Source organism: Diorhabda sublineata, chromosome 6 (genome assembly GCF_026230105.1).
Source record: "Diorhabda sublineata isolate icDioSubl1.1 chromosome 6, icDioSubl1.1, whole genome shotgun sequence".
NCBI lineage: Eukaryota > Metazoa > Arthropoda > Insecta > Coleoptera > Chrysomelidae > Diorhabda > Diorhabda sublineata.
This window is the reverse complement of record NC_079479.1, coordinates 35596414-35622694: the sequence shown is the minus strand read 5'-3', so window position 1 is coordinate 35622694 and position 26281 is coordinate 35596414. Positions and strand designations below refer to the sequence as shown.

At 39.5% G+C, this 26281-nt stretch overlaps 2 protein-coding genes across 3 annotated transcripts; one reads left to right on the top strand and one right to left on the bottom strand.

Annotated features, from left to right (window-relative positions):
• Positions 1 to 70: 70 nt before the first annotated feature.
• On the bottom strand, positions 71 to 1342 carry LOC130446103 (replication termination factor 2). The gene has a single exon (XM_056782173.1). The coding sequence runs from the start codon at positions 1275 to 1277 to the stop codon at positions 366 to 368; it is 912 nt and encodes a 303-aa protein (XP_056638151.1). The 5' UTR covers positions 1278 to 1342; the 3' UTR covers positions 71 to 365.
• Positions 1343 to 1979: 637 nt separating this feature from the next.
• On the top strand, positions 1980 to 26247 carry LOC130446100 (probable ubiquitin carboxyl-terminal hydrolase FAF-X). 2 transcript variants are annotated; one of them, XM_056782165.1, is made up of 17 exons: positions 1980 to 2340; positions 2554 to 2644; positions 3756 to 6524; positions 6595 to 6954; positions 9947 to 10300; positions 10354 to 10983; positions 11048 to 11396; positions 12561 to 12941; positions 13040 to 13294; positions 14495 to 14821; positions 14885 to 15166; positions 17555 to 17843; positions 17907 to 18250; positions 18326 to 18608; positions 23030 to 23259; positions 23311 to 23602; positions 23659 to 26247. In XM_056782165.1, the coding sequence occupies exons 2-17, from the start codon at positions 2591 to 2593 to the stop codon at positions 23870 to 23872; spliced, it is 7413 nt and encodes a 2470-aa protein (XP_056638143.1). In that variant the 5' UTR covers positions 1980 to 2340; positions 2554 to 2590; the 3' UTR covers positions 23873 to 26247. The 2 variants fall into 2 exon arrangements, with proteins under 2 accessions (XP_056638143.1, XP_056638144.1); XM_056782166.1 differs by lacking the exon at positions 1980 to 2340 and having other exon boundaries at positions 2392 to 2644.
• Positions 26248 to 26281: the final 34 nt, after the last annotated feature.

Here is a 26281-nt window from a genome sequence, read left to right as displayed (position 1 = left end):
AAAACGTTAATCTGTGTTTGATTTGTAATTTATACACAATGGGGTGTGAAAATTGAACTGAATTGCAAGATTTTTCATTAATACTAAACAAAAATTAATTTTTATTCAAAAAATTTGTTTTTACAAACTCAAATGAGTATTTTTAAAAACTAAAATCCTTCAGAGTTGGATATTTTAGAAAATTCCATTTGTTTATTAATTTTTATTGATGTATTTAGTCAATTCAAAAAATTCTATCAGTGACACAAAGTTAAAAACGGAACTAAATTAATTGTTAATGCATAAAAATTAAGAATTTTTTTGTTAAAAATGTATTTACACTCGATAATTCAAAAATACAATTACATATCAAGAAAACTTATTTATTAATTATAAAATGGATTATAAGTGACCCAATGAGCTCTATCCTGCTCTTTTTCTGATTGATGACTGGTGAATAAAGATTTATATACATTAGAAACTTGTTTGTCTTTAGCCACACTATAATCAGGTTTGATTTTCCTCAATTCCTCAGCTTTTGTCACTTTCCCAACTGATATCATATTACCAATCTTGGAATGGGATAAATTATCCTGAACTTTAAGTTTCTTCGATGAATTTTCGATTGTAGACGGACCAGGATTTCTTTTAACACTTTTATTATCAACGGTTATCGTTTCTATGTTTGTACTTTCTGGAACTTCTTGTTTGATTTTTTTGACTTTGTTTTTCTTCTGATTTTGACGTCTCTTTTCCATTCTAGTTTTCATTAATTCCAAATCTTCATCGTTTCCATTTATTACAACGATGTCATCGTCTTCGAATGGTTTGGTGCATTTATGACAATTTTTAGTGCCGATTTCTTTTAAAGCACGTTCTGAAAACACGCAACCACACGACCAAACTGCTACAAACCTAAATTTTCCACTCATTTCCAGTCCCAGTACGGGACAAATATACGGAGTCACTCGATCATCTAACGATCCCTCTTTCTTACTTTCTTGTTTTAAAAACTCTGGATTCGGAGTAAGTTTCAAATCTTTTACATCTTTCAAGTTCTTTATATGTTTAATAGATTCGGATATAGTTCGTCTGTCTAGTAAAGCTTCAATTAGAGACGTCTTATTGTACAATTTCCCCAAATGGCACACGACAATCGGCTCTTGTAAGGATTCTTGAGTAATAGCACAACATTTCCATTTAAAAGCAAGTTCGGCATCTTTATCCTTTGTTTCTGGCTTCTTTTTAACTCTAACGAGTTCGTCTCTTCTCGGAATAGTACCTCCGTCACAACCCATTTTACTAACAAGATAATATGTCTAAAATGAAATATTAATTTCTCTAAATTGTCATTTGAATGACAAGTGACAAAAACTAAAATGACATTACTGTCAACCTTTGTAATGGAACTCTATTTAGAGAATTAGAATTCTGTGGTTTTCGTTTTACTACCAGATCCCTGCCAGGAATAAAGCTTTTGTTTAACGTTGCGTTCCGCAGATCTTTCGAAACGTATAAGGATTCTTGTGTAATAGTTTCTTATATAGGTTTCTTCTTAACTCCTAAGGAATTCGTCTCCGAATTTTAAATTGTCATATGAATTACAAGTTACAGTAGTCAAAATGACATTACTGTCAACTCTTAGAAAATTAGAATTCTGTGGCTGTTGTTTTACTACCAGGTCCTCTATAGGAACAAAGCTGTTATTTAATGTTGCATTTTGTAGTTGTTTCAAAACGTGTAAAGTCCTCGAGTAGAAGCGCAACATTTCCATTTAAAGGAAAAATCTTTTGTCTTTGGCTTTTTTTTAACTCTATCTCGGTCCTTAAGATTGTCGTAAAATTGACAAGTGACATTATTTTAAACTCTAGAAAATTTGAATTCTATGGTCTTGTACTATTAGATCCATGGCTTTTATTACAAGTTGTGTTCTACAGTTTTTTCGGAACTATTCGTTGACACTCGAATCAGTTGGACCAAACATCAGAAGTAAATGAATGAATGAAACTAATAAATTTGTATTGGCAACTCTACTTGCAAGATCACGACGTGCCTGTAAAAATAATTCTGTACGTCAACAATTAGGAATTTCTTAAGAAATCGATTTTGAAGAGTTCTTATAGTGTAGTTTACTTATGTGAAAAATAATATATTCCTTTTTGGTTAATAATATTTAGTGACATATATTTTTAGAACAATTTTATTTCTTGATTTTGGGGCGCCATTTTGTATATGCCGGTGGATTTTACGTACGACTGTCAAATAATAAAGGTGTCGGGCGATAAAAAACTATTATATAGACTTTCTAAATACTAAGTTTCCACGAATACTTATACAAGTGGTTAAATTATGCATTTAGAGGTGAGAAATGTTCGGATAAATCCTTTATATCGCAGGCTGTCATTTATGTCACTCCCATTTATTTTCAGCTATAATTTACCTTTAATTTCCCATTTTTATCACTTTATCTACAAAATAAACTTATCCTTATATCGTTTAGTGCATATTGTTCGAGTACTGCACTTGGAAAGTTCTTCCCTTGGTGGTGATTTTCAAATCTATACATTTTTCTAGTTGAGCCTACAATGTTAATTTGAAGACAGATCAAAATATGACTATTGCAACTAGGACTCAAGGACTTACAGGAGACACAGTTGATACACAAGTAAGTGATTTATTTCTAGGAAAAATTCCGTTTTTATACCCAAAAATTAAATATAGACGTTCGTTTATGAATTTTACTATTTTTTCAAGTATGAAGGGGGACTATTTACTAAATGATTTGATATAACGTAAGTGGTAGTTAATATTTATATTTTTATAATCACAATTTTTATTATAATGATACTATTTATTAGTAAAACTTGAAAAAAAATTAACATACTAGAAAAATTTCAATTTTGGTTTTAATCTTTTTGTCTTTGATATCATTGTGGTATTGACAGGTAAATATATATTGCACGGTAACTGATATAGTGTTTTAAGTAAAAAAAAACAAACTATTAATTAATTTTAACTTCATTTTTCACTTTTCTGATGATTTTGTAATAAGAATCGTAAAGCTCCTTATCCTTGACTTTTTCTTAAAGCCTGGAAACAGAAAATAATCCGAGGGGGCTAAATTTGGCGAATAGGGTGCATTAGGTAGCAAATCAAACTTTAATTCATTCATTTTGGGCGTTGCAATAATGGATGTGTGATCTGGTGTATTAAACACTTTCTTCTTAGCTAAATTAAGTATTTTTTGCTTGTTTTCTTTGCTTGAATTATCCCAAAAAACCGACGTTATGATTTTTCCTGCAGCTGGAACGGTTTTTGGAACCAGTTCTCTCTTTTAGTCTATTGTTTTGATTATTTTTTTGTTTCGGCTCAAAAAATTGGTTTTATTTGTGTCAAATGTTACCAAACACTGGATAAAAACATCTCCACGACACTGTTTTTGTTCAATTGTGAGCACAGCTTTCTCAATTTCCAATTAATATGGGAAGTACTGTACTTTTTGAACTACCTACTATGTTTGTTAGCTGGAACATTTTTAATGGATGGTTTTTGTGGATTTTCTCGAGTCGTCACCTCATTTGGTCGATGATTGAGGATCAGTTTGCCTACCAAACAAATACTTTACAACGTGGTGACTTCAAACTTGAAATATACGTGGTATGAAGTATCTACCGTCATCTCTAGGTCAAATCAGGTACTTCTAGGACCATCCTCGCGGTTATCGTCTAATACTTTAAATATATACAAAAAAAATTAATTCAAAATTATTTTAATAGGGACCTTCTCCTGGACCGTCCGAAAACAATGCCGAAGACATTCAAGATGAAAATTTCGAACCGGATTTTCCCAAAGATAAATTGGCTTCATTAGATGAAAAAATATCGAATCTGCGTTGGGTGGTGCCGGTATTGGCCGATCAAGAATTAGAATGCCTCTTGAAAGTATCCATAGATTTGGCGAGAAAAAATCTCGACACGAGATCGGAACCTTGTCAGAGGTTCTTCAGGGAAGGACTGACGATATCGTTCACGAAAATATTAACCGACGACGCCGTATCCAGTTGGAAACCGAACATCCACGCCTGCATCTACCAGAACTGCCTCAAATTGATCGAACTGTGCGTCGCCAAACTACCCCACGATTGGTTCCCCCTGCTCGACCTGCTCGCAATGGTTCTCAACCCCAACAACAAATTCCACAGCTTCAATTCGTCGCGGCAGAGCGACACCGCCGGCCCCAATTCGAATCTATCCGAAGAGGAAACGTTCGCCAGACCGTCGAGCGACCTACGAAACCCCAGAGGGTGGCTGGTGGACCTGATAAATAAATTCGGCGAATTGGGGGGCTTCCGGATCCTATTGGAGAGATTCCAAGGCGGGAAAAATTTGAGCATATCCATAGTGTTCGCTTTGCTGAGGCCGTTCGGTTTGTGTTTCGAATTTTTGACCGTGAACACCATCGATAAATTCATATTGCCCATATTGGAAATGATACCGGGTATACTGGATAAATTGACCGACGAAGAATTGAAGAAGGAAGCGAAAAACGAGCAGAAGAGCGACGTCGTTTCGGCCATTATAAAAGCGTCGAAAAATTTGGCGTCGCGAGTGCCTAATCAAGAGGAATTGGTTAGGACGTTGGAGGGGTTCAGATTGACGATGATATTGAGACAGTTGCAGATATCGAGTTTCAACGGGAAAATGAACGCCTTGAACGAGATCAACAAAGTTATTTCCAGCGTCACTTATTACCCGAACAGACACCACGGCATGGACGAGGAGGAATATTTGACGCCCGAACGGATGGCCAAATGGATAAACGAAAATAAAGTGTTGGAAATAGTGTTGAGAGATTCGCTGCATCAGCCTCAGTACGTGGAAAAATTGGAAAAAATCCTGCGGTTCGTGATAAAGGAGAGGGCGTTGAGTTTGCGCGATTTGGACGCCGTTTGGGCGGCCCAAGTCGGCAAACACGAAGCCATAGTGAAGAACGTGCACGATTTATTGGCGAAATTGGCGTGGGACTTTAGCGCCGAGCAATTGGATCATCTGTTCGAATGTTTCCAGAACAATTGGACGTCGGCTTCGAAGAGACAAAGGGAACGGCTGTTGGAGTTGATACGACGCTTGGCCGAAGACGACAAGGACGGCGTGATGGCGCACAAAGTGTTGACGCTATTCTGGAATCTGGCGCACGCCGAGGACGTCACCACCGAGATAATGGATCAAGCGTTGGCGGCGCACGTAAAAATATTAGATTACAGTTGTTCGCAGGAGCGCGACGCCCAAAAAACCGTCTGGCTCGATAAGTGCGTGGAGGAATTGAAAAACGGCGACAAATGGGTGCTGCCGGCTTTGAAACAGATCCGTGAAATTTGCACTTTGTACGAACAAAACACCAACGGCGGACACACGCAACGCACCCACCACATCTACTATCGACAAGAAGTTATCGAAAGATTGCAGAATCAACATTCGCTTGTTATACAAGTTACCAACAGTTTGTGCGTTTATATGGAAAAATTGAGGGAATTGTATAGGAATAATCGAGAATTGACGAGCGAAACTTACGTGCCGGACGGCAGGTACTGCCACGCTTTGCAAGTGCAAGAGAGATTGAATTTTCTGCGGTTCCTCCTCAAAGACGGACAGTTGTGGTTGTGCGCCGAACAGGCCAAACAAATATGGCAGTGTTTGGCCGAAAACGCGGTATTCCAAAGCGACAGGGAGGCCTGCTTCAAATGGTTCTCGAAATTGATGGGCGACGAACCGGACTTGGATCCGGGCATCAACCGAGATTTCTTCGAAAACAACATACTACAAATCGATCCCGTATTACTCACCGAAAGCGGCATCAAATGTTTCGAGCGATTCTTCAAGGCCGTCAATATAAAGGAGGGCAAAGTGAAATATAAGAGGAGGACGCTACTGACCGAAGATCCCGATCTCATCGGGCTCGATTATCTGTGGAAAGTGGTCACTTTGTGCCAAAACGATATAGCCAATAGGGCGATCGAATTATTGAAGGAGGTTTCCACTAATTTGGGCGCGAGATTGTCGCAGGCGCGGCTGGTCTTCCACGAGAATTACATAACGGAATGTTACGATCGGTTGCGCGCGCATTACGACACCTTAACGATATTACAAAAAACTTTGTGCGACGACAAAGATTTCGATTCGGCGCAATTGCAAAATCGCATCAAGGCCGAAGCGGTTAAAATATGTCGAGTGCTGAAAGTGCTGCACGAATATATCGCCGAATGCGACAATGGTTTCGTCGGCGAAAGGAAGGTACTCCCCTTGCACAGGGCCTGTCACGGCAAGCACTTGACGCTCGTCGTCAGATTTTCGAGTCCGAATAGGCAAGTGGAAGATTTGGAACTTTACACGCATTCGAACGATACTCTGGCATCGTTGAGAAAATACATTTTGAGGAGGATCAAACCGGGCGTGCATTGCAAATTGGAATTGTTCGTTAACGGGGAACCGCTCGAACCGACCGAAGATAGAAAATTGTTGTCGCAGATTCCCGTCAGAGATAAAATGGTAATTCGATATATAAATAATGCCGGTCGATACGTTTCGGTACATGTATTAATTTGAGGTTAAATTTCAGTTGATATCCGCCAAAGTGGTGCAAGTTAATTCGAATATGGCGTCGTCGCAAGACAGTAGTTCGGATAGTTCGACTTCTTCGCCTCACGTCCATCCCTACGACGGACCTAACGTCGAAGCCGAAAATTTATTGCCGGGCGTTCTGATGGCCCAACAACCGTTTTACGCCCAATTCTTTTGTCAATTGATGAACGTCGGTAGCACTTTACCTTTCCCCTTACTCAGAGATATGGGACATTCTCTGCTCCAATTGATGCCTTGCGACATAATGACCATGGAAAAATTGAAAATATTGTTTTCCTCGCCCGGCGAACAGAATATCACCATGGACAATACGTTTTTTAATGCCACTCCCGCAGAGGTAATTATATACACGCCTCTCACTCCATTTTTCCTTCCCTGCGCCCCGTGTTCACGTTCTATCGACCTACGAGAACCGTTTTTTTTTTTTTTTTTTTTTTTTCAACCTCCGATCTCTCCGTGCACAAACTGCGCGAGCGGAAGAAACGAGAGACGTAGGCGATCTGGCGCACTACACACTCCGACATTTTTGACAATCGGACGTCAGTCGGCGTTGGGTTATAGCCACGCGTGCTGCTGTAGCAATCCGTCGCGTGTATGGGGATGGTGTGGTGCGTGAATGTTGTCGAAAGTTCAAAGATATACGTTATGAAGTACGCCTAGGACGTAAATCTGTCGTTTCGATTGACTTGGTTCGAGGAATTGACAGAAAACCCCGGAATTAACCATTACTGAATACATTCGAGGCAACTACCAATCTTTTGGTAATAAAATTATCGTTTTAGCTTATCGGAGGTTGATAAAAAAACGCGGTTATCGTAATAGTTGTCCTGTGCGAACAAATACATGTTATTAGGTCTCATTTTGAAAGGATTAGGAGCAGGAGTAACGTAATAATAGTTTGGGGGTTTTTGCTTAAGGTAGTCGATCACCGTTTGTATCTAAACGAGTCTTTTCTTCGGCTAAACGACCCTGGTCCACATATTGTACGTCAAACTAATTATTTTCTCCAGAAAACTGCCGTTAATAATTAGTTTTGGTTACCCCGTTCACTAAACACGTAATGGGGAGGAAACTGTCCAATCTGCACCACTCTCCATACATTTTGTAGCAAAAATAGTGTTGCTTGAAATGGGGTACCAAAAGCTGAAGCTGTATGGTTGTCCACAAGCTTTTTTTGTCTGTTGAACGATCCACGTCCACATTTTGTACATCAAACTGATCAATTTCTCCAAGGAACTGGTTCGTTTATGTTTTGCTTTGGTCTCCACAGTCATTGGACATGTGATGGAGAGGAGACTGTCCAATTTGTACCACCTTCCATGAACTTTGAGGCAATTAAGTTTGCAAAAATAGAGTTGCTTGAAATGGGGTACCAAAAGCAGTATCTAAATGGGTATCCACAAGTTTTTTTGTCGGTTGAACAACCCACGTCCACATTTTGTACATCAAACTGATCAATTTCTCCAAGGAACTGGTTCGTTTATGTTTTGCTTTGGTCTCCACAGTCATTGGACATGTGATGGAGAGGAGACTGTCCAATTTGTACCACCTTCCATGGACTTTGAGGCAATTAAGTTTGCAAAAATAGAGTTGCTTGAAATGGGGTACCAAAAGCAGTATCTAAATGGGTGTCCACAAGTTTTTTTGTCGGTTGAACAACCCACGTGCACATTTTGTACATCAAACTGATCAATTTCTCCAAGGAACTGGCGTGTTTATGTTTTGCTTTAGTCCCCCCAGTCATTGGACATGTGATGGAGAGGAGACTGTCCAATTTGTACCACCTTCCATGGACTTTGAGGCAATTAAGTTTGCAAAAATAGAGTTGCTTGAAATGGGGTACCAAAAGCAGTATCTAAATGGGTGTCCACAAGTTTTTTTGTCGGTTGAACAACCCACGTCCACATTTTGTACATCAAACTGATCAATTTCTCCAAGGAACTGGTTCGTTTATGTTTTGCTTTGGTCTCCACAGTCATTGGACATGTGATGGAGAGGAGACTGTCCAATTTGTACCACCTTCCATGGACTTTGAGGCAATTAAGTTTGCAAAAATAGAGTTGCTTGAAATGGGGTACCAAAAGCAGTATCTAAATGGGTGTCCACAAGTTTTTTTGTCGGTTGTACAACCCACGTCCATATTTTGTACATCAAACTGATCAATTTCTCCAAGGAACTGGTTCGTTTATGTTTTGCTTTGGTCTCCACAGTCATTGGACATGTGATGGAGAGGAGACTGTCCAATTTGTACCACCTTCCATGGACTTTGAGGCAATTAAGTTTGCAAAAATAGAGTTGCTTGAAATGGGGTACCAAAAGCAGTATCTAAATGGGTGTCCACAAGTTTTTTTGTCGGTTGTACAACCCACGTCCATATTTTGTACATCAAACTGATCAATTTCTCCAAGGAACTGGTTCGTTTATGTTTTGCTTTGGTCTCCACAGTCATTGGACATGTGATGGAGAGGAGACTGTCCAATTTGTACCACCTTCCATGGACTTTGAGGCAATTAAGTTTGCAAAAATAGAGTTGCTTGAAATGGGGTACCAAAAGCAGTATCTAAATGGGTGTCCACAAGTTTTTTTGTCGGTTGTACAACCCACGTCCATATTTTGTACATCAAACTGATCAATTTCTCCAAGGAACTGGTTCGTTTATGTTTTGCTTTGGTCTCCACAGTCATTGGACATGTGATGGAGAGGAGACTGTCCAATTTGTACCACCTTCCATGGACTTTGAGGCAATTAAGTTTGCAAAAATAGAGTTGCTTGAAATGGGGTACCAAAAGCAGTATCTAAATGGGTGTCCACAAGTTTTTTTGTCGGTTGAACAACCCACGTGCACATTTTGTACATCAAACTGATCAATTTCTCCAAGGAACTGGCGTGTTTATGTTTTACTTTAGTCCCCCCAGTCATTGGACATGTGATGGAGAGGAGACTGTCCAATTTGTACCACCTTCCATGGACTTTGAGGCAATTAAGTTTGCAAAAATAGAGTTGCTTGAAATGGGGTACCAAAAGCAGTATCTAAATGGGTGTCCACAAGTTTTTTTGTCGGTTGTACAACCCACGTCCATATTTTGTACATCAAACTGATCAATTTCTCCAAGGAACTGGTTCGTTTATGTTTTGCTTTGGTCCCCCCAGTCATTGGACATGTGATGGAGAGGAGACTGTCCAATTTGTACCACCTTCCAAAGACTTTGGGGCAATTAAATATACAAAATTGGTGTGGTTGAAATTTCTTAAAATTCCAAAGTAACCAACAAAAACTAGTGCGAATGTAAAATTTTTGGAATCTATTGTAACCGATGTAACAATTTCAGGTGCTCTACAATTTGGAGGTTCTTTATTCGATGTTGATGCCGGCTTTAGACGCCACCTCCGAAAAATGTTACGAATTCCAATACAATTTTCTAATATCCGGCGAAGCGCACGTTTTCCTCGAGATGTTGACCAAAAACAATTTCATGTCTTCGGCTGACAACGTGACCAGACGATCGGCCTATTTGGTCGTCCTCAAAATCTGTAAATTGATACTCACTTCGGTGGCGCACGTGCTGGTGAGATTAAGCGAAGACCACACCCCGCCCGAAAACGAACCCCTCAACGAGAATGCCACCACCCCCGGAACCTTTTTGAGGCAGGCTCTAAGAAACGTACCCGGACACTCCGACCACGTAAGATTCCGCCAATTATGTTTTTTCTTTTTGTCTAATTATCGATTTTTCAGTTGCTGCGTCAAGTGTCCATCAAACTAGCCCAAGGTCTGGCCCAGCTCATGGTGGCCGAAACGGGCAACACCGGCCAGGCGCAAGCGCTCTTCAGTCAAGCCTTGAATTGGGAATTGCCCGACCTGGCGACCACTCTGGCGTTGGTGCGGCTCGTTTGGGCGGCCAGCAGCAACAATTTGGGCGCGGTAAACGCTTCGTTGGAAAATTTACACGCCCTATCCGAGGCCTGCAACAAAAATACCGTGGATCTAGTCAACGACGATGTTCTGTTATGCAAGGAAGCCCTAGAATTGCTCAGTACCGCCGTCGTGTTGAATCCGAGCAGTCTGCAACATCTCTATCAAGATAATTGGTGGCCTTATTTCGTTACGGATCTGGTTCTGGTCAATCCGAACGCTTCTATAAGAGTAGCGGCCGCCGAACAATTGATCATAATTTGTTCTTGCGGAGCCGGCAGCAGATTGGCCCTACAACTCATAATGCCCCTGCTATTTTCCCTCATTAACACTATCGTAGTGGAAAACGCCGGCACTTCTCACGAATTCTTTCAATTACTGTGTAGATTAGTTAACGTGGCGTACCTCACCGGATGTCCCTTAAACGGCGTAGAAACTCTACTTTCCAACGAAGTTAGTACTTACTCGAATTACGCATTTCCGTCGACTATTTTTAATCGTTTTACCATTTTTTTAGGTGACGTGGTTGCGAAAGGCTCGCGATAAACACGAAGTACTCATCGAAGGACACATCCTTCTAGCCAAAGAACTGCTTCTCCTCATACCCAACGAACAAAAATGCGAATTGGGTAGCGCCGAATCCGGCAGTTTGATCAAAGAATTATTGGAAGACTTTTTATTTCCCGCCAGCAAATTGATGTTGAGATTGAACAAAACCGGTCAATTGGGCGAAGATCCGGCGATTTCGATTTGCGATACGCCGCAAACGCAGGCCGCCGCTTTCGATCTTTTGATAGCTCTGTGCTTGAATTGCGTGCAGAACTACAAACAGCTAGTCAATATGTTGACGGAAATGTTTTATAGCGGTAAGTTACGGGAATTAACCCCGAACGACATAAATACGACCTACAAATAAATGATTCTTACCCCTTCGGCACCGGGAATACTTTTCATTTACTAATCCATCTCCTCGTAGGGAGGGCGGATGTCTCTACCGACCGAAAACCTTCATTTATGTTTTATACATCCTCATATATACGGTTAAAGCAAAGATAAAAGTCCAATCGGACCGAGTCCAGCACCTCCGCCTTACAGGATCCGCGTATTTGGTCCCCAGTAGGACCCTACTGGGTCTCCCGCCTTCGGATCAGTGACCAAGTGGCGTCTACGACCATTAATATTAAGGGCTCGGAGGCCTCCAAGCCTATTCCAAGGCTCCAGGATGAATGGCTTAATCGGAGCAGGTTTCTTAATAGGATACTCCAAAATATGCGATTTTGGGAATAAGTTACCGCCTTCCAAACTGTTTTGGAATAGCGAGGTTGCACTCTAGGCTAGTAGTGGAGTGCAAGAGAGTCCTACATAACCTGGTGAATGGTGGCTGTAAGATTCTGGTGCACGGTCACTCCCCAAAAGCCCCGGAACTCTTTCTTGGTGCAACCAAAAGTGAATCTTTTTTTATTGGGAACCAAGTATCGTCTTCTAAACCACAGTACATGATAATTTCTGCCTCAACAGACACCAAATCCGACCAGTGACCGCACACTGTCATCTGCGACGATCCGGAATGTCGTCGGTGTACGGAGGAGGACGAAGCCGCGGACCAAGTGCGATTTAAACATTTGGACAAGCCTAATAACATAACATTAAGGGGTTCAAGCCAAATCGCCTGATCGGCATTTGGTAACGTCAGGTGGGGCACGACGGGTCTGTCTGAATGCTTAAGTGTCCAACGGCTCCTTGGCCGACCACTGACGATCCAGAACGCCGCTGGTGGATGGAAAAGGAAGAAATTGTGGACCAAGTCATCAATGAAGGTCCAAATTTCGCTCGAGGGCGCTTCAAACATCTGGTCAAGCCTCGCAGTTTGTCTAGCGACATCAAAAGGTTCGAGCCGAAGGATATGGGCCTTCGGTACTGTCTCCCACACTTTTAGGAAATGTGCTAAACCCTTCGCTGTCTCAAACCTTGTAGATTGTTCCAATAACTAAGAATTGAGAAATTTTATAAATTGATTCAATTATTTTTAGATCCGGAAACTGCGATTATGGAATGGGATTACCTTCCGGCGGTCGGCCCTCGTCCGTTTCAGGGATTCGTCGGTTTAAAAAATGCCGGAGCCACTTGTTACATGAATTCCGTTTTGCAACAGCTGTACATGGTGGAAAGTATAAAGGAGGGTATATTGGCGGCGGAGGGCGCAGCTAACGATCCCAACGAAGATTTTACCGGGGAAGATCGGTTAGAATTGGATGTGGATTGTACAGACGATAGAAATAGTTTGGAAGATAATAGGAAAGATTATAACGTCGGTATTTTGAAGCAGGTCCAAGCGATTTTTGGACATTTGGCTTGTTCGCGTCTCCAATATTATGTGCCTAGAGGACTTTGGAGACATTTCAAACTTCAAGGTGAGTTATTAGTCAATGGGGGGCTATTCGAACCGATAAATTTCGATAGATGTAGGCCATTTTCCTGGTGGTGCGTTCATTTGTTTTTCTATTTTTAGGCGAGCCTGTGAATTTAAGGGAGCAACAGGACGCCGTCGAATTTTTTATGTCTCTTGTTGAGAGTTTAGACGAAGCTTTAAAGACGTTAGGACACGAACAAATAATGTCTAAAATACTTGGGGGCTCCTATTCGGATCAAAAAATTTGTAAAGAATGTCCCCACCGATATTCCAAAGAAGAACCTTTTAGTGTAATTAGTGTAGATATAAGGAATCACAGTAGTTTACCGGATTCGATGGAGCAGTATGTCAAAGGTAAAATGAAATTTTGTCATTTTTAATACATAATTTGAACTGTTTCGTTTCCTTTTTTACATTTTCAAGTGTCGAATAAGAATTCTGATCCTTTAGACGCAGTTCTTTAACCTTTATTCTTCTTTTTTCGTCCCTTTTTGGTCTTTTCCATTGTTTTCCACTTTTTTTTTTTTTAATAATTCCGTTTTTTCTTCTCTAATCGATTCTCGTTTTGATTATTTTCTACTGTACACTTTATCCTACTTAGTTTTTCCTTTTAATTTCCCATTTTTTTTTATTAATTGTTTTAGTTTAGTTTGGACATTCTGACATAGATGGCGGGCTCGGTATTATTCTAATAGTTCCTCCATTTTTCTATTTTATTTAGGTCGTGGTCAATTTATGTCCATTTATCTTTACTTTTATTTAATTCTGCTTCCGTTTCTTCTTTTTTACTTTTTTTTTTAAGTTTGAAGACACTTTTTCCGTCATTATTTTGTTTTGAACCACTTAAACGTTTAAATCACGGTAAAAACTTTTATAAATGATAAGAAATGAGGAAAAAAATAATCGTAGAATGGAACCTATTGGAAAAGAGGAGAAAATAATTCACTGGTGATCTGAGGTAGGGAACGGTAAGGGGGGGGGGGGTGAGTTTTTAAGGGTAAAAAACGGTTTCTCCTGATTTCCGGAAAAACTACAAGTTCTATGGAATAAAGTCGTATAGCAAATTTGTAGGTAATGGGAAGATCTACAACTTTTGTATTTACACTTTTTTCACATAACCTCAAAATTTATGTAAAAAATCAAAATAACCAAATTTTTTTTCAAAAAAGACAAAACCATAGTGTATTTACGACATTTAAAGACAGTTTCCACCAAATTTCGTGATTTAAAACAATATATTTTTTCAGAAGATGAAAATAAAAACCAAAAACTTGGTTATTTGAATTTTTCAGATAAATTTTGAGGTTATGTTAATAAAAAAAGTTGCAGATCTTTTCATTACCTACAATTTTGCTATTCAATTTTTTTCCATAGTTTTTCCAAAATTGTAGCTTCTCCAGAAATCCAGATAAATCGTTTTTCACCCTTACAAACTCACCCCTTTCTTACCTCCTTTTCCAACCGGTCTCATCCCACAATTTATTTCGTTTTCAATTAATTATGAACCCTGGTGTAGTAATAATAAATTCAGTAATTTTCTTTTTTATTTTTTAGGTGAATTATTAGAGGGTGCTGATGCGTACTACTGTGAAAAGTGTTCGAAAAAAGTAGTGACCGTTAAGAGACTTTGTGTTAAAAAACTTCCCCCGATATTAGGTATCCAATTAAAACGATTCGAATACGATTTCGAACGGGTATGCGCTATTAAATTTAACGATTATTTCGAATTTCCCCGCGAATTGGACATGGAACCGTACACCGTATCCGGCTTAGCTAAAATTGAAGGAGAAATTATAGACTGTGATTTAGATCCTAGTACTAGCGATGTTTGTACTAAATATCGACTCTCCGGTATCGTAGTCCATTCCGGACAAGCTTCCGGTAGGTCATCCCTTCACAAATTCACCACCAGCCTCATTAATAATAACAAACGATTGATTATAGGTGGACATTACTATTCGTATATTAGAAGTAGAGACCTTTCGGGCGAGATAAGATGGTACAAATTCGACGACGGCGACGTATCGGAATGTCGAATGGGAGAAGATGAAGAAATGAAGGTGCAATGTTTCGGCGGTGATTATATGGGGGAAGTTTTCGATCCCATGCTAAAAAGAACGACGTACAGGAGACAGAAAAGGTGGTGGAACGCTTACATGCTCTTTTATACCAGGCGCGATGTTGAAGAAGAGAGCGCTCTGAAGATGATGAACATGTTAACAATGTGTAAGATTTTATTACATTTTGGGTATCGTTCATCAAGTTTTCCTTTTATATTCGCGTTAATTATGATAAAGAGTTGAATTGTTTTAGGAAGAAATCTGTTCCGCTGCTTATAACTATAGTTTATTCATTCTAACCTCGAAATTTTAGTAGTTGATACCATAAATCCGTGAATGTTTCTCATGCTTTCAGGACTCGAACTGGTCTCTTCAAGTCCTTAAATCACTCGGAATTACGTATAAATACCGAAATCGAGGTTTTTCTCTTCTTCTGCCAAGGAAGTCGTTGGGGTCTCGTAAATATTATAATATGGATACGATTAACTCTAATTACCACAAATATACATCTGTTGATCATTTTCTGGTAGTTATACAGTGTGTTTTGTCCTGATAGGTCAAATTAGTGTCTTCTGAAAATTGAATTTAGCTTTAAAAAAAGAAGAATGGCGAAAGTAATCGCAATGTCTATGGTTCGAATCGATTTTTGACAGATGTCGATAAAGGAATCGAAAATTCTCTTAAAAATGAAAGAAGAATCGGAAATGAATGGGAAATTCTTCAAAATAAGAAGAAGAATCGGAAAGTAATCGAAATATTTTTATGATTCTAATCGATTTTTGACAAATTTCATTAAAGCAATCGAAAATTCTCTCGAAAATGAAAGAAGAATCGGAAAGTAATCGAAATCCCCATCATTCGAATCGATTTTTGACAAATGTCAACAAAGCCCATCGAAAATTCTTTAAAAAACGGAAGAATCGGAAAGTAATCGAAATATTTTTATGATTCTAATCGATTTTTGACAAATTTCATTAAAGCAATCGAAAATTCTCTCGAAAATGAAAGAAGAATCGGAAAGTAATCGAAATCCCCATCATTCGAATCGATTTTTGACAAATGTCAACAAAGCCCATCGAAAATTCTTTAAAAAACGGAAGAATCGGAAAGTAATCGAAATATTTTTATGATTCTAATCGATTTTTGACAAATTTCATTAAAGCAATCGAAAATTCTCTCGAAAATGAAAGAAGAATCGGAAAGTAATCGAAATCCCCATCATTCGAATCGATTTTTGACAAATGTCAACAAAGCCCATCGAAAATTCTTTAAAAAACGGAAGAATCGGAAAGTAATCGAAATATTTTTATGATTCTAATCGATTTTTGACAAATTTCATTAAAGCAATCGAAAATTCTCTCGAAAATGAAAGAAGAATCGAAACTAAAAGAATTATCTCTGATTCGAATCGATTTTTGACAAATGTCAACAAAGCCCATCGAAAATTCTTTAAAAAACGGAAGAATCGGAAAGTAATCGAAATATTTTTATGATTCTAATCGATTTTTGACAAATTTCATTAAAGCAATCGAAAATTCTCCCGATAAAACCAAGAAGAATCGAAACTAAAAGAATTATCTCTGATTCGAATCGATTTTTGACAAATGTCAACAAAGCCCATCGAAAATTCTTTAAAAAACCGAAGAATCGGAAAGTAATCGAAATATTTTTATGATTCTAATCGATTTTTGACAAATTTCATTAAAGCAATCGAAAATTCTCTCGAAAATGAAAGAAGAATCGAAACTAAAAGAATTATCTCTGATTCGAATCGATTTTTGACAAATGTCAACAAAGCCCATCGAAAATTCTTTAAAAAACGGAAGAATCGGAAAGTAATCGAAATATTTTTATGATTCTAATCGATTTTTGACAAATTTCATTAAAGCAATCGAAAATTCTCCCGATAAAACCAAGAAGAATCGAAACTAAAAGAATTATCTCTGATTCGAATCGATTTTTGACAAATGTCAACAAAGCCCATCGAAAATTCAAATTAGTGTCTTCTGAAAATTGAATTTAGCTTAAAAAAAAAGAAGAATGGCGAAAGTAATCGAAATGTCTATGGTTCGAATAGATTTTTGACAAATTTCGATAAAGCGTCCTGTCATCAGGACCTCGGTTTTTCATGGTAGCAAAGATTTTCTTTGTTATCCTGGCTCCTATCCATCAAATGTTTCCGAAATAACGGAATCTTTGGGATTTGGACTCTACTACTCCAAATTGTCCCATACATTCTTCAAATCACATTGTTTTCCATTCTTTTGATCCTCTACTGGCCATATTCATCGAATTTAACACCTATCGGTCATACTGGTCGAACTAGTATCTAGTAGATCCTCAAGTTTTCTCTTCCTTCTAATTAGGTCGTTAAAATATTTACAGTTACTCTGCTGGTAGGACCTTCTTCTTTTTCCACCGTCCATTACCCCTTCTACGTTCTTTTTATCGATAATTCGTCCCGATTTTCTCGAAAATCTTTTTTCAAAAACCTCAGTCTGCACTGTTACACCGACACACAATTGTATAACCTTCGGTTTTGGTTGTTTTCCAGCTGGTACTAGGAAAGAAACCCATTTGAAAATGCCAGTGGCGATAGAAAATAGCATAAGGAAACAAAATATCAAATTTCTGCATCATAGGAGCCAATTTTCATTGGAATATTTCGCGTTTATAAGAAAATTAGCGACCAGTTCGGCCCAAGGTAATACGAGGCTCAGTCAACCGTTACCGAATGACCAATTAGAGCAACAGTATCTGCTCAGTGTTCAACTAGTCAGTCATTTCCTTTTCCACACCGGGTGGCATACGAAGAAGAACCTCAGGGGACCCGCTATGGAATGGTAATTATTTTTATAACACGAATAACCTATAACCTCCGTTAAATGACGCTAAACTAATTTTAGGTGCGACGTATTATGTCTGCACTTGCGTACCTCGCCGGTGATAAGATCCTGGTTCGCGCACAATATGCTATTCAACCACATGAGTCGCTTCTGCGAATATCTATTGACCTGTCCGAGCAGCGAAGTCCGTTCGGCGTTCATCAAAATCGTCGTGCTGTTGGCTCATTTTTCGATTAACGACGGCCCTTCGCCGCCGCCCGCCGCGTTCAATAACAACGATACCACCGGCTCGTTGAGCGACCATATACTATGGGCGTTACTTAGTCTTTTACAAAGGGAAGTTAGCGAACACGGTCGACATTTACCCCATTACTGTACAGTTTTTCATATGTACGCCAATCAAGGTGAGTATTACCCCAAACCACCCCACCCCTTCCTCCCGAAGTGTGCGGTATGAAATTGGCGTTCGTTTGTTTTAGGTGTTCAAGAAAAAACTCAGTTGTTGAGGATGAACGTTCCGGCGACTTTTATGATGGTGGCGATCGACGAAGGTCCCGGTCCGGCTATTAAGTACCAATTCACCGAATTGGGTAAACTAAATCAGTTGGTTTCGTGTTTGATTCGATGCTGTGATGTGAGCAGTAAATGCCAGAGTAGTAACGGGGGACCGGTCTTACCAAATCCCTACAAAGATCCTACTATACAAGATTATATCATGCCGATATCCTCGCAAGCGGCCGATATTCTCTTCAATAGGACTACGTGAGTTGATTTGTGATTATTTTCGATAATTAATCGACCCCAATACAAGAATTTAATAATTTCCGATAAATTTTGTAGGTTAGGACACTCGAAAGTCTTTCCCGGTGATATCTCTTTCGTTTCCGCTTGTACAAAATAATCGTGAGCATCAAAATTGTGAGAATATTGTAAAAATATCCAATGAAATATAGAGGGAATGTTTTTGAGAAGGTTGTTGTTTTCAAATTTGGAAAGATCAAAATGGCGGCCGAGGAAACTGAATTTATACATATTTATCCAATTTTCAAGCTGTTGTCTCAATTCGATCAAACAGCAAAGCCGCCAAAACCACCATTAACCCTAAAACTCATTTTTGGTGTAGCCGCTACGTTCCTTAGTTCGCAGGACGAAATCTAAGGATAGGTTAGGAAACACCTGACACGATACAAGCTTAGATACACGAAGAAAAGGCCTCTGGCTATCCGCACCAATCATCTACTGCTTTTAAACAAGCGCGAATTCGACTGGTGACTTGCCTTTTGACTGAATACGGTCATTTAAGTTGCTAACTTCATTCTATAGACACCATTGACAATTCCAGGATGCCGCTGGTGGAGACACGGAAACATTTGACATGATACAAGCTAAGACATACAAAGAAGGAGCTTCCCGCATGTCTAACCGATCATCTGCTCCACTTAAACAAGCGCGAATTCGATTGGTGACTTGCCTTTTGACTGAATACGGTCATTTAAGTTGCTAACTTCATTCTATAGACACCATTGACAATTCCAGGATGCCGCTGGTGGAGACACGGAAACATTTGACATGATACAAGCTAAGACATACAAAGAAGGAGCTTCCCGCATGTCTAACCGATCATCTGCTCCACTTAAACAACCGCAAATTCGTCTGGTGACTTGCCTTTTGACTGGATACGGTCATTTAAGTTGCTAACTTCATTCTATAGACACCATTGACAATTCCAGGATGCCGCTGGTGGAGACACGGAAACATTTGACATGATACAAGCTAAGACATACAAAGAAGGAGCTTCCCGCATGTCTAACCGATCATCTGCTCCACTTAAACAAGCGCGAATTCGATTGGTGACTAGACTTTTGACTGGATACGGTCATTTAAGTTGCTAACTTCATTCTATAGACACCATTGACAATTCCGGGATGTCGCTGGTGGATACACGGAAACATTTGACATGATACAAGCCAAGACATACAAAGAAGGAGCCTCCCGCGTGTCTAACCGATCATCTGCTCCACTTAGACAAGCGCGGATTCGATTGGTGACTAGACTTTTGACTGGATACGGTCATTTAAGTTGCTAACTTCATTCTATAGACACCATTGACAATTCCGGGATGTCGCTGGTGGATACACGGAAACATTTGACATGATACAAGCCAAGACATACAAAGAAGGAGCCTCCCGCGTGTCTAACCGATCATCTGCTCCACTTAGACAAGCGCGGATTCGATTGGTGACTAGACTTTTGACTGGATACGGTCATTTAAGTTGCTAACTTCATTCTATAGACACCATTGACAATTCCGGGATGTCGCTGGTGGATACACGGAAACATTTGACATGATACAAGCCAAGACATACAAAGAAGGAGCTTCCCGCGTGTCTAACCGATCATCTGCTCCACTTAAACAACCGCAAATTCGATTGGTGACTAGACTTTTGACTGGATACGGTCATTTAAGTTGCTAACTTCATTCTATAGACACCATTGACAATTCCAGGATGTCGCTGGTGGATACACGGAAACATTTGACATGATACAAGCTAAGACATACAAAGAAGGAGCTTCCCGCATGTCTAACCGATCATCTGCTCCACTTAAACAAGCGCGAATTCGATTGGTGACTTGCCTTTTGACTGAATACGGTCATTTAAGTTGCTAACTTCATTCTATAGACACCATTGACAATTCCAGGATGCCGCTGGTGGAGACACGGAAACATTTGACATGATACAAGCTAAGACATACAAAGAAGGAGCTTCCCGCATGTCTAACCGATCATCTGCTCCACTTAAACAAGCGCGAATTCGATTGGTGACTTGCCTTTTGACTGAATACGGTCATTTAAGTTGCTAACTTCATTCTATAGACACCATTGACAATTCCAGGATGCCGCTGGTGGAGACACGGAAACATTTGACATGATACAAGCTAAGACATACAAAGAAGGAGCTTCCCGCATGTCTAACCGATCATCTGCTCCACTTAAACAAGCGCGAATTCGTCTGGTGACTTGCCTTTTGACTGGATACGGTCATTTAAGTTGCTAACTTCATTCTATAGACACCATTGACAATTCCAGGATGCCGCTGGTGGAGACACGGAAACATTTGACATGATACAAGCTAAGACATACAAAGAAGGAGCTTCCCGCATGTCTAACCGATCATCTGCTCCACTTAAACAAGCGCGAATTCGATTGGTGACTAGACTTTTGACTGGATACGGTCATTTAAGTTGCTAACTTCATTCTATAGACACCATTGACAATTCCGGGATGTCGCTGGTGGATACACGGAAACATTTGACATGATACAAGCCAAGACATACAAAGAAGGAGCCTCCCGCGTGTCTAACCGATCATCTGCTCCACTTAGACAAGCGCGGATTCGATTGGTGACTAGACTTTTGACTGGATACGGTCATTTAAGTTGCTAACTTCATTCTATAGACACCATTGACAATTCCGGGATGTCGCTGGTGGATACACGGAAACATTTGACATGATACAAGCTAAGACATACAAAGAAGGAGCTTCCCGCATGTCTAACCGATCATCTGCTCCACTTAGACAAGCGCGGATTCGATTGGTGACTAGACTTTTGACTGGATACGGTCATTTAAGTTGCTAACTTCATTCTATAGACACCATTGACAATTCCAGGATGTCGCTGGTGGATACACGGAAACATTTGACATGATACAAGCTAAGACATACAAAGAAGGAGCTTCCCGCATGTCTAACCGATCATCTGCTCCACTTAAACAAGCGCGAATTCGATTGGTGACTAGACTTTTGACTGGATACGGTCATTTAAGTTGCTAACTTCATTCTATAGACACCATTGACAATTCCAGGATGTCGCTGGTGGATACACGGAAACATTTGACATGATACAAGCTAAGACATACAAAGAAGGAGCTTCCCGCATGTCTAACCGATCATCTGCTCCACTTAAACAAGCGCGAATTCGATTGGTGACTAGACTTTTGACTGGATACGGTCATTTAAGTTGCTAACTTCATTCTATAGACACCATTGACAATTCCAGGATGTCGCTGGTGGATACACGGAAACATTTGACATGATACAAGCCAAGACATACAAAGAAGGAGCCTCCCGCGTGTCTAACCGATCATCTGCTCCACTTAGACAAGCGCGGATTCGATTGGTGACTAGACTTTTGACTGGATACGGTCATTTAAGTTGCTAACTTCATTCTATAGACACCATTGACAATTCCGGGATGTCGCTGGTGGATACACGGAAACATTTGACATGATACAAGCTAAGACATACAAAGAAGGAGCTTCCCGCATGTCTAACCGATCATCTGCTCCACTTAAACAAGCGCGAATTCGATTGGTGACTAGACTTTTGACTGGATACGGTCATTTAAGTTGCTAACTTCATTCTATAGACACCATTGACAATTCCAGGATGTCGCTGGTGGATACACGGAAACATTTGACATGATACAAGCTAAGACATACAAAGAAGGAGCTTCCCGCATGTCTAACCGATCATCTGCTCCACTTAAACAAGCGCGAATTCGATTGGTGACTAGACTTTTGACTGGATACGGTCATTTAAGTTGCTAACTTCATTCTATAGACACCATTGACAATTCCAGGATGTCGCTGGTGGATACACGGAAACATTTGACATGATACAAGCTAAGACATACAAAGAAGGAGCTTCCCGCGTGTCTAACCGATCATCTGCTCCACTTAAACAAGCGCGAATTCGATTGGTGACTAGACTTTTGACTGGATACGGTCATTTAAGTTGCTAACTTCATTCTATAGACACCACTGACAATCCAGGAAGCCGCTGGCGAATGGAAAAGGGAGAAATTGTAGACCAGGTCATCGGTTACAAAACTTGGGCGAGCCTTACAGCTAGTGACGTTAAAAGGTCTTAGCCTTTTAGCCCGATTAACTTTTTAAAGGTCATCTAGGAGTCCAAAAAAAAATCTTTTTCGATAAAGATTCATCTGTAATGGATTTGAAAGCTGCTCTGCTCTATTCTCTATTCGTATTATCTTCATGAGTTGGCTGCGGCTCTCGAACGCTTTTCAGAAGTTTTTGATCTCGTTTATTTATCAGAAGGGGTTTTGTTTTTGATTGACCGGTTATCCAAGTTTTACTTATCAATATTTTCGTTTTGGTTTCAGTTATATCAAGAAAGTGATCGAAGATACCAATCTGACCGACGACGCCATCAAATTTTTGCAGTTCTGTTCGTGGGAGAACCCCCATTTTTCCAGAACCGTTCTAACCGAATTATTGTGGCAAATAGCTTACGCCTATTGCCAAGAACTTCGACATCACATAGAAATTTTATTATCGATATTGTTGATCGAAGATTCTTGGCAGACCCATAGAATCCACAACGCCATCAAAGGTAAGCGGACAAATATTGACCCGGGCTGATAGTAAATTTGGATATTTGCAGGGGTACCGGACGAACGCGAAGGTCTTTTGGAAACGATAATCCGCGCCAAGAACCACTACCAAAAACGAGCGTATCAATGTATAAAATGCATGGTCGCCTTATTCAATCGGTGTCCGGCGGCTCAAACAATATTGATGCGGCAAGCGGACGTGAGGCGTTCGTGGGCGTCGGCAGTCGCGTGGCTACAAGACGAATTGGACAGGAAGTACCCCCCGAACACTCAGTACACTTACAACACGTGGTCCCCGCCGGCGCAGAGCAACGAAAACTCCAACGGGTACTTCTTGGAAAGGTAAACCGGACGGTAAATGTGGCGTCTGATGTGTTTCAAACTGAATTTTGCCGTAGATCGAACAGCGCGCGGAAAACGTTGGAAAAAGCATTGGAACTTATGCCGGAAACGGAAAGGGAAGACGACGATCTAGTCGACGAGCATTCCTCGAATCAAGAGGAGCCCCAACAGGGCGAACAACAACAGCAAACTATAACGCAAAGTAACGAAAATTCTCCGGTCGAGTTGCCGGACGTAACGCAACGTAACGAAAATCAACAGGACAGGTAAAAATCGATTTTTCTAGAGGGGACGACGGTCGAGCGGCGTTTGAACTACTTTCGATTGCCTCATGCGCGTTAAAAGAAACGAGCGATAGGAATGTGATATGTATGTATATATTATATAAAAAAAAAAACGTGAAGTCACGCATTTTATATGGGTAGAGAAGCATTTTTTTCTCTCGAGAGCATGTTCCCCCCCTTTTTTTAGTTTTTTTTAAGCCCGCATCGTTTATTTGTACATATAACAGGCTCGGACCCCGGAGATACAAAAAAACAAAGTCTGAATAACCGATTGTTTTTTTAAAATTTTATTTTTTATCGTTGCTTAGTGCCTCTATTGACTTTATTATAAATAAATAATTTTAAGTACACTCGATTTGCGTAAATCTAGGGTCTGACCCAGTCACTTTTCTATGTAAACACCGTTTTGTATAAGAGACAAACGTAAAAATTGAAATATTAAGTTACTTCGAATTGAATATTGAATGATATGGAAAATTTTGAAAATTTCAAAGAAAATAAAAAACTAATAAAAAAAAAAATTATAGCTATAGCGCTTTTTTAGCAACTATTATGTACACCAATTAACGCAAACTCTTGTGAGGAAGTTCATTGTAAATATCTAGCAAAAAAAATTATCCACTTTATAGGGCGACGAATGTCCGAGAAGAATAAAGAAAATTTAATTTTTCAATATAATCGTATACTGGGTGTAATATTTACTAAGACCAACCCTTATTTGTCGTACCGAAAACCACTTGGTGTGAAAGCCGGTTAACGTGGACGCCCTGTTACCACCAAAAGAACTACCACTAAATTAGAGACAAAAAACAGCTTTAGAGCAAAAGGAGTATATAAACATTTGAACCAGCGACTGCTCCCATCGTTTTTTTTTAATATGAGTAGGTCGTTTGGTAGTTCAGATACCCTTAGAAGACCCCAACCTAACCTAACTATTTTGGGTCATTTGGTAGTCCGGGTACACTAATAGGATCCTTTATAACCCTCCACAGCTATAAATCAGATGGTTTGAGGTCTGGTGAACGTGGAGCCAATCTAAACCTAACTAGTAGCGATTAAAGAAGTTATTGGAAAGTATCTTCTACCAAATGAGACGCTGGAAATAATTGAAAAGCAAAAATAGAAAGTGACGGTACAAAAAATCATGTCAAGCATTCAATATTTGATCTAGAAACCGCCTCGATCTGTTCTTTGGTCATTTGGTAGTCCGGGTACACTAATAGGATCCTTTATAACCCTCCACAGCTATAAATCAGATGGTTTGAGGTCTGGTGAACGTGGAGCCAATCTAAACCTAACTAGTAGCGATTAAAGAAGTTATTGGAAAGTATCTTCTACCAAATGGGACGCTGGAAATAATTGAAAAGCAAAAATAGAAAGTGTCGGTTCAAAAAATCATGTCAAGCATTCAATATTTGATCTAGAAACCGCCTCGATCTGTTCTTTGGTCATTTGGTAGTCCGGGTATACTAATAGGGTCCTTTATAACCCTCCACAGCTATAAATCAGATGGTTTGAGGTCGGGTGAACGTGGAGGACTTGTAAAACAAACCAAATGGAGGACTAGAAGAGCCAAAAGAGGTAGAATTACTGAAATAGTTGTCTCAATTATGTTTCTTGGTTTTGGTACGACAACTACTAGTCCTTATAGACTCATATGATCATTTATAAATCTCCACGGTTATCAATCACATGATGTTAGGTCTGGATAACATTGGGGACTTTCGAAACAAACTTTCTGTTTACTCAATGAAGTTATTCGATTTTTCTGCTACCTGTTGGGGACTAGTTGCTTCAATTTTAATAATTTCAAGTCTGGTTGTAGTCGAGGGACCTTTTGGTACTTCTACGGTTGGAAATCACATTTCGAGAAGTGGTATTAACGAAGGGGGTTTATAAAACGATTTTTATCATTATTAAATGTAGTTAAGTACACCGAAAATTGCAATCTTTATTCTTCTGCGGTAGATTCGTAAATCTCGTGCTGTAGTTTTCTAATTTTGTGATATTTTTTTTTGTGATGGCTTAAAGTGTTTTTGTTTTAAATCAATCCAAATAATATTTAGATAATGTTGACGCTAGAAGCGCTGATTCGATTGTTTTTAAAACGGGACACCTTTCAGTCGTTATACAGCATGAAATCGAAAAAAAAAACACAAAGTCATAACGTAATTATATTTTTTTGTTCTGTATTTTTCCGATCACTTTGTAAATATTTCCTAAGTAAGGAAAAAAAAGCTTTTTCGTATATATATTTTTTTAATTATGATAATTATCAATTTATATATTGGAGGTTATGTACATACCCGGAGGAGTTGTGGAAATTTCGTTATGACTTTGAAATTTAGAAAGTGTGTTTCTATGCACCCCTATTTATTTATATAAAAGAATGACT

Bases quoted from the DNA above. Each gene is read 5' to 3' on its own strand.
- LOC130446103 (XM_056782173.1), bottom strand. From the start codon at position 1,277: ATGGGTTGTGACGGAGGTACTATTCCGAGAAGAGACGAACTCGTTAGA.
- LOC130446100 (XM_056782165.1), top strand. From the start codon at position 2,591: ATGACTATTGCAACTAGGACTCAAGGACTTACAGGAGACACAGTTGAT. The intron at 2,645-3,755 runs GTAAGTGATTTA...TTATTTTAATAG, and splicing joins GAGACACAGTTGATACACAA to GGACCTTCTCCTGGACCGTC. The intron at 13,295-14,494 runs GTAAAATGAAAT...TTTATTTTTTAG, and splicing joins GATGGAGCAGTATGTCAAAG to GTGAATTATTAGAGGGTGCT.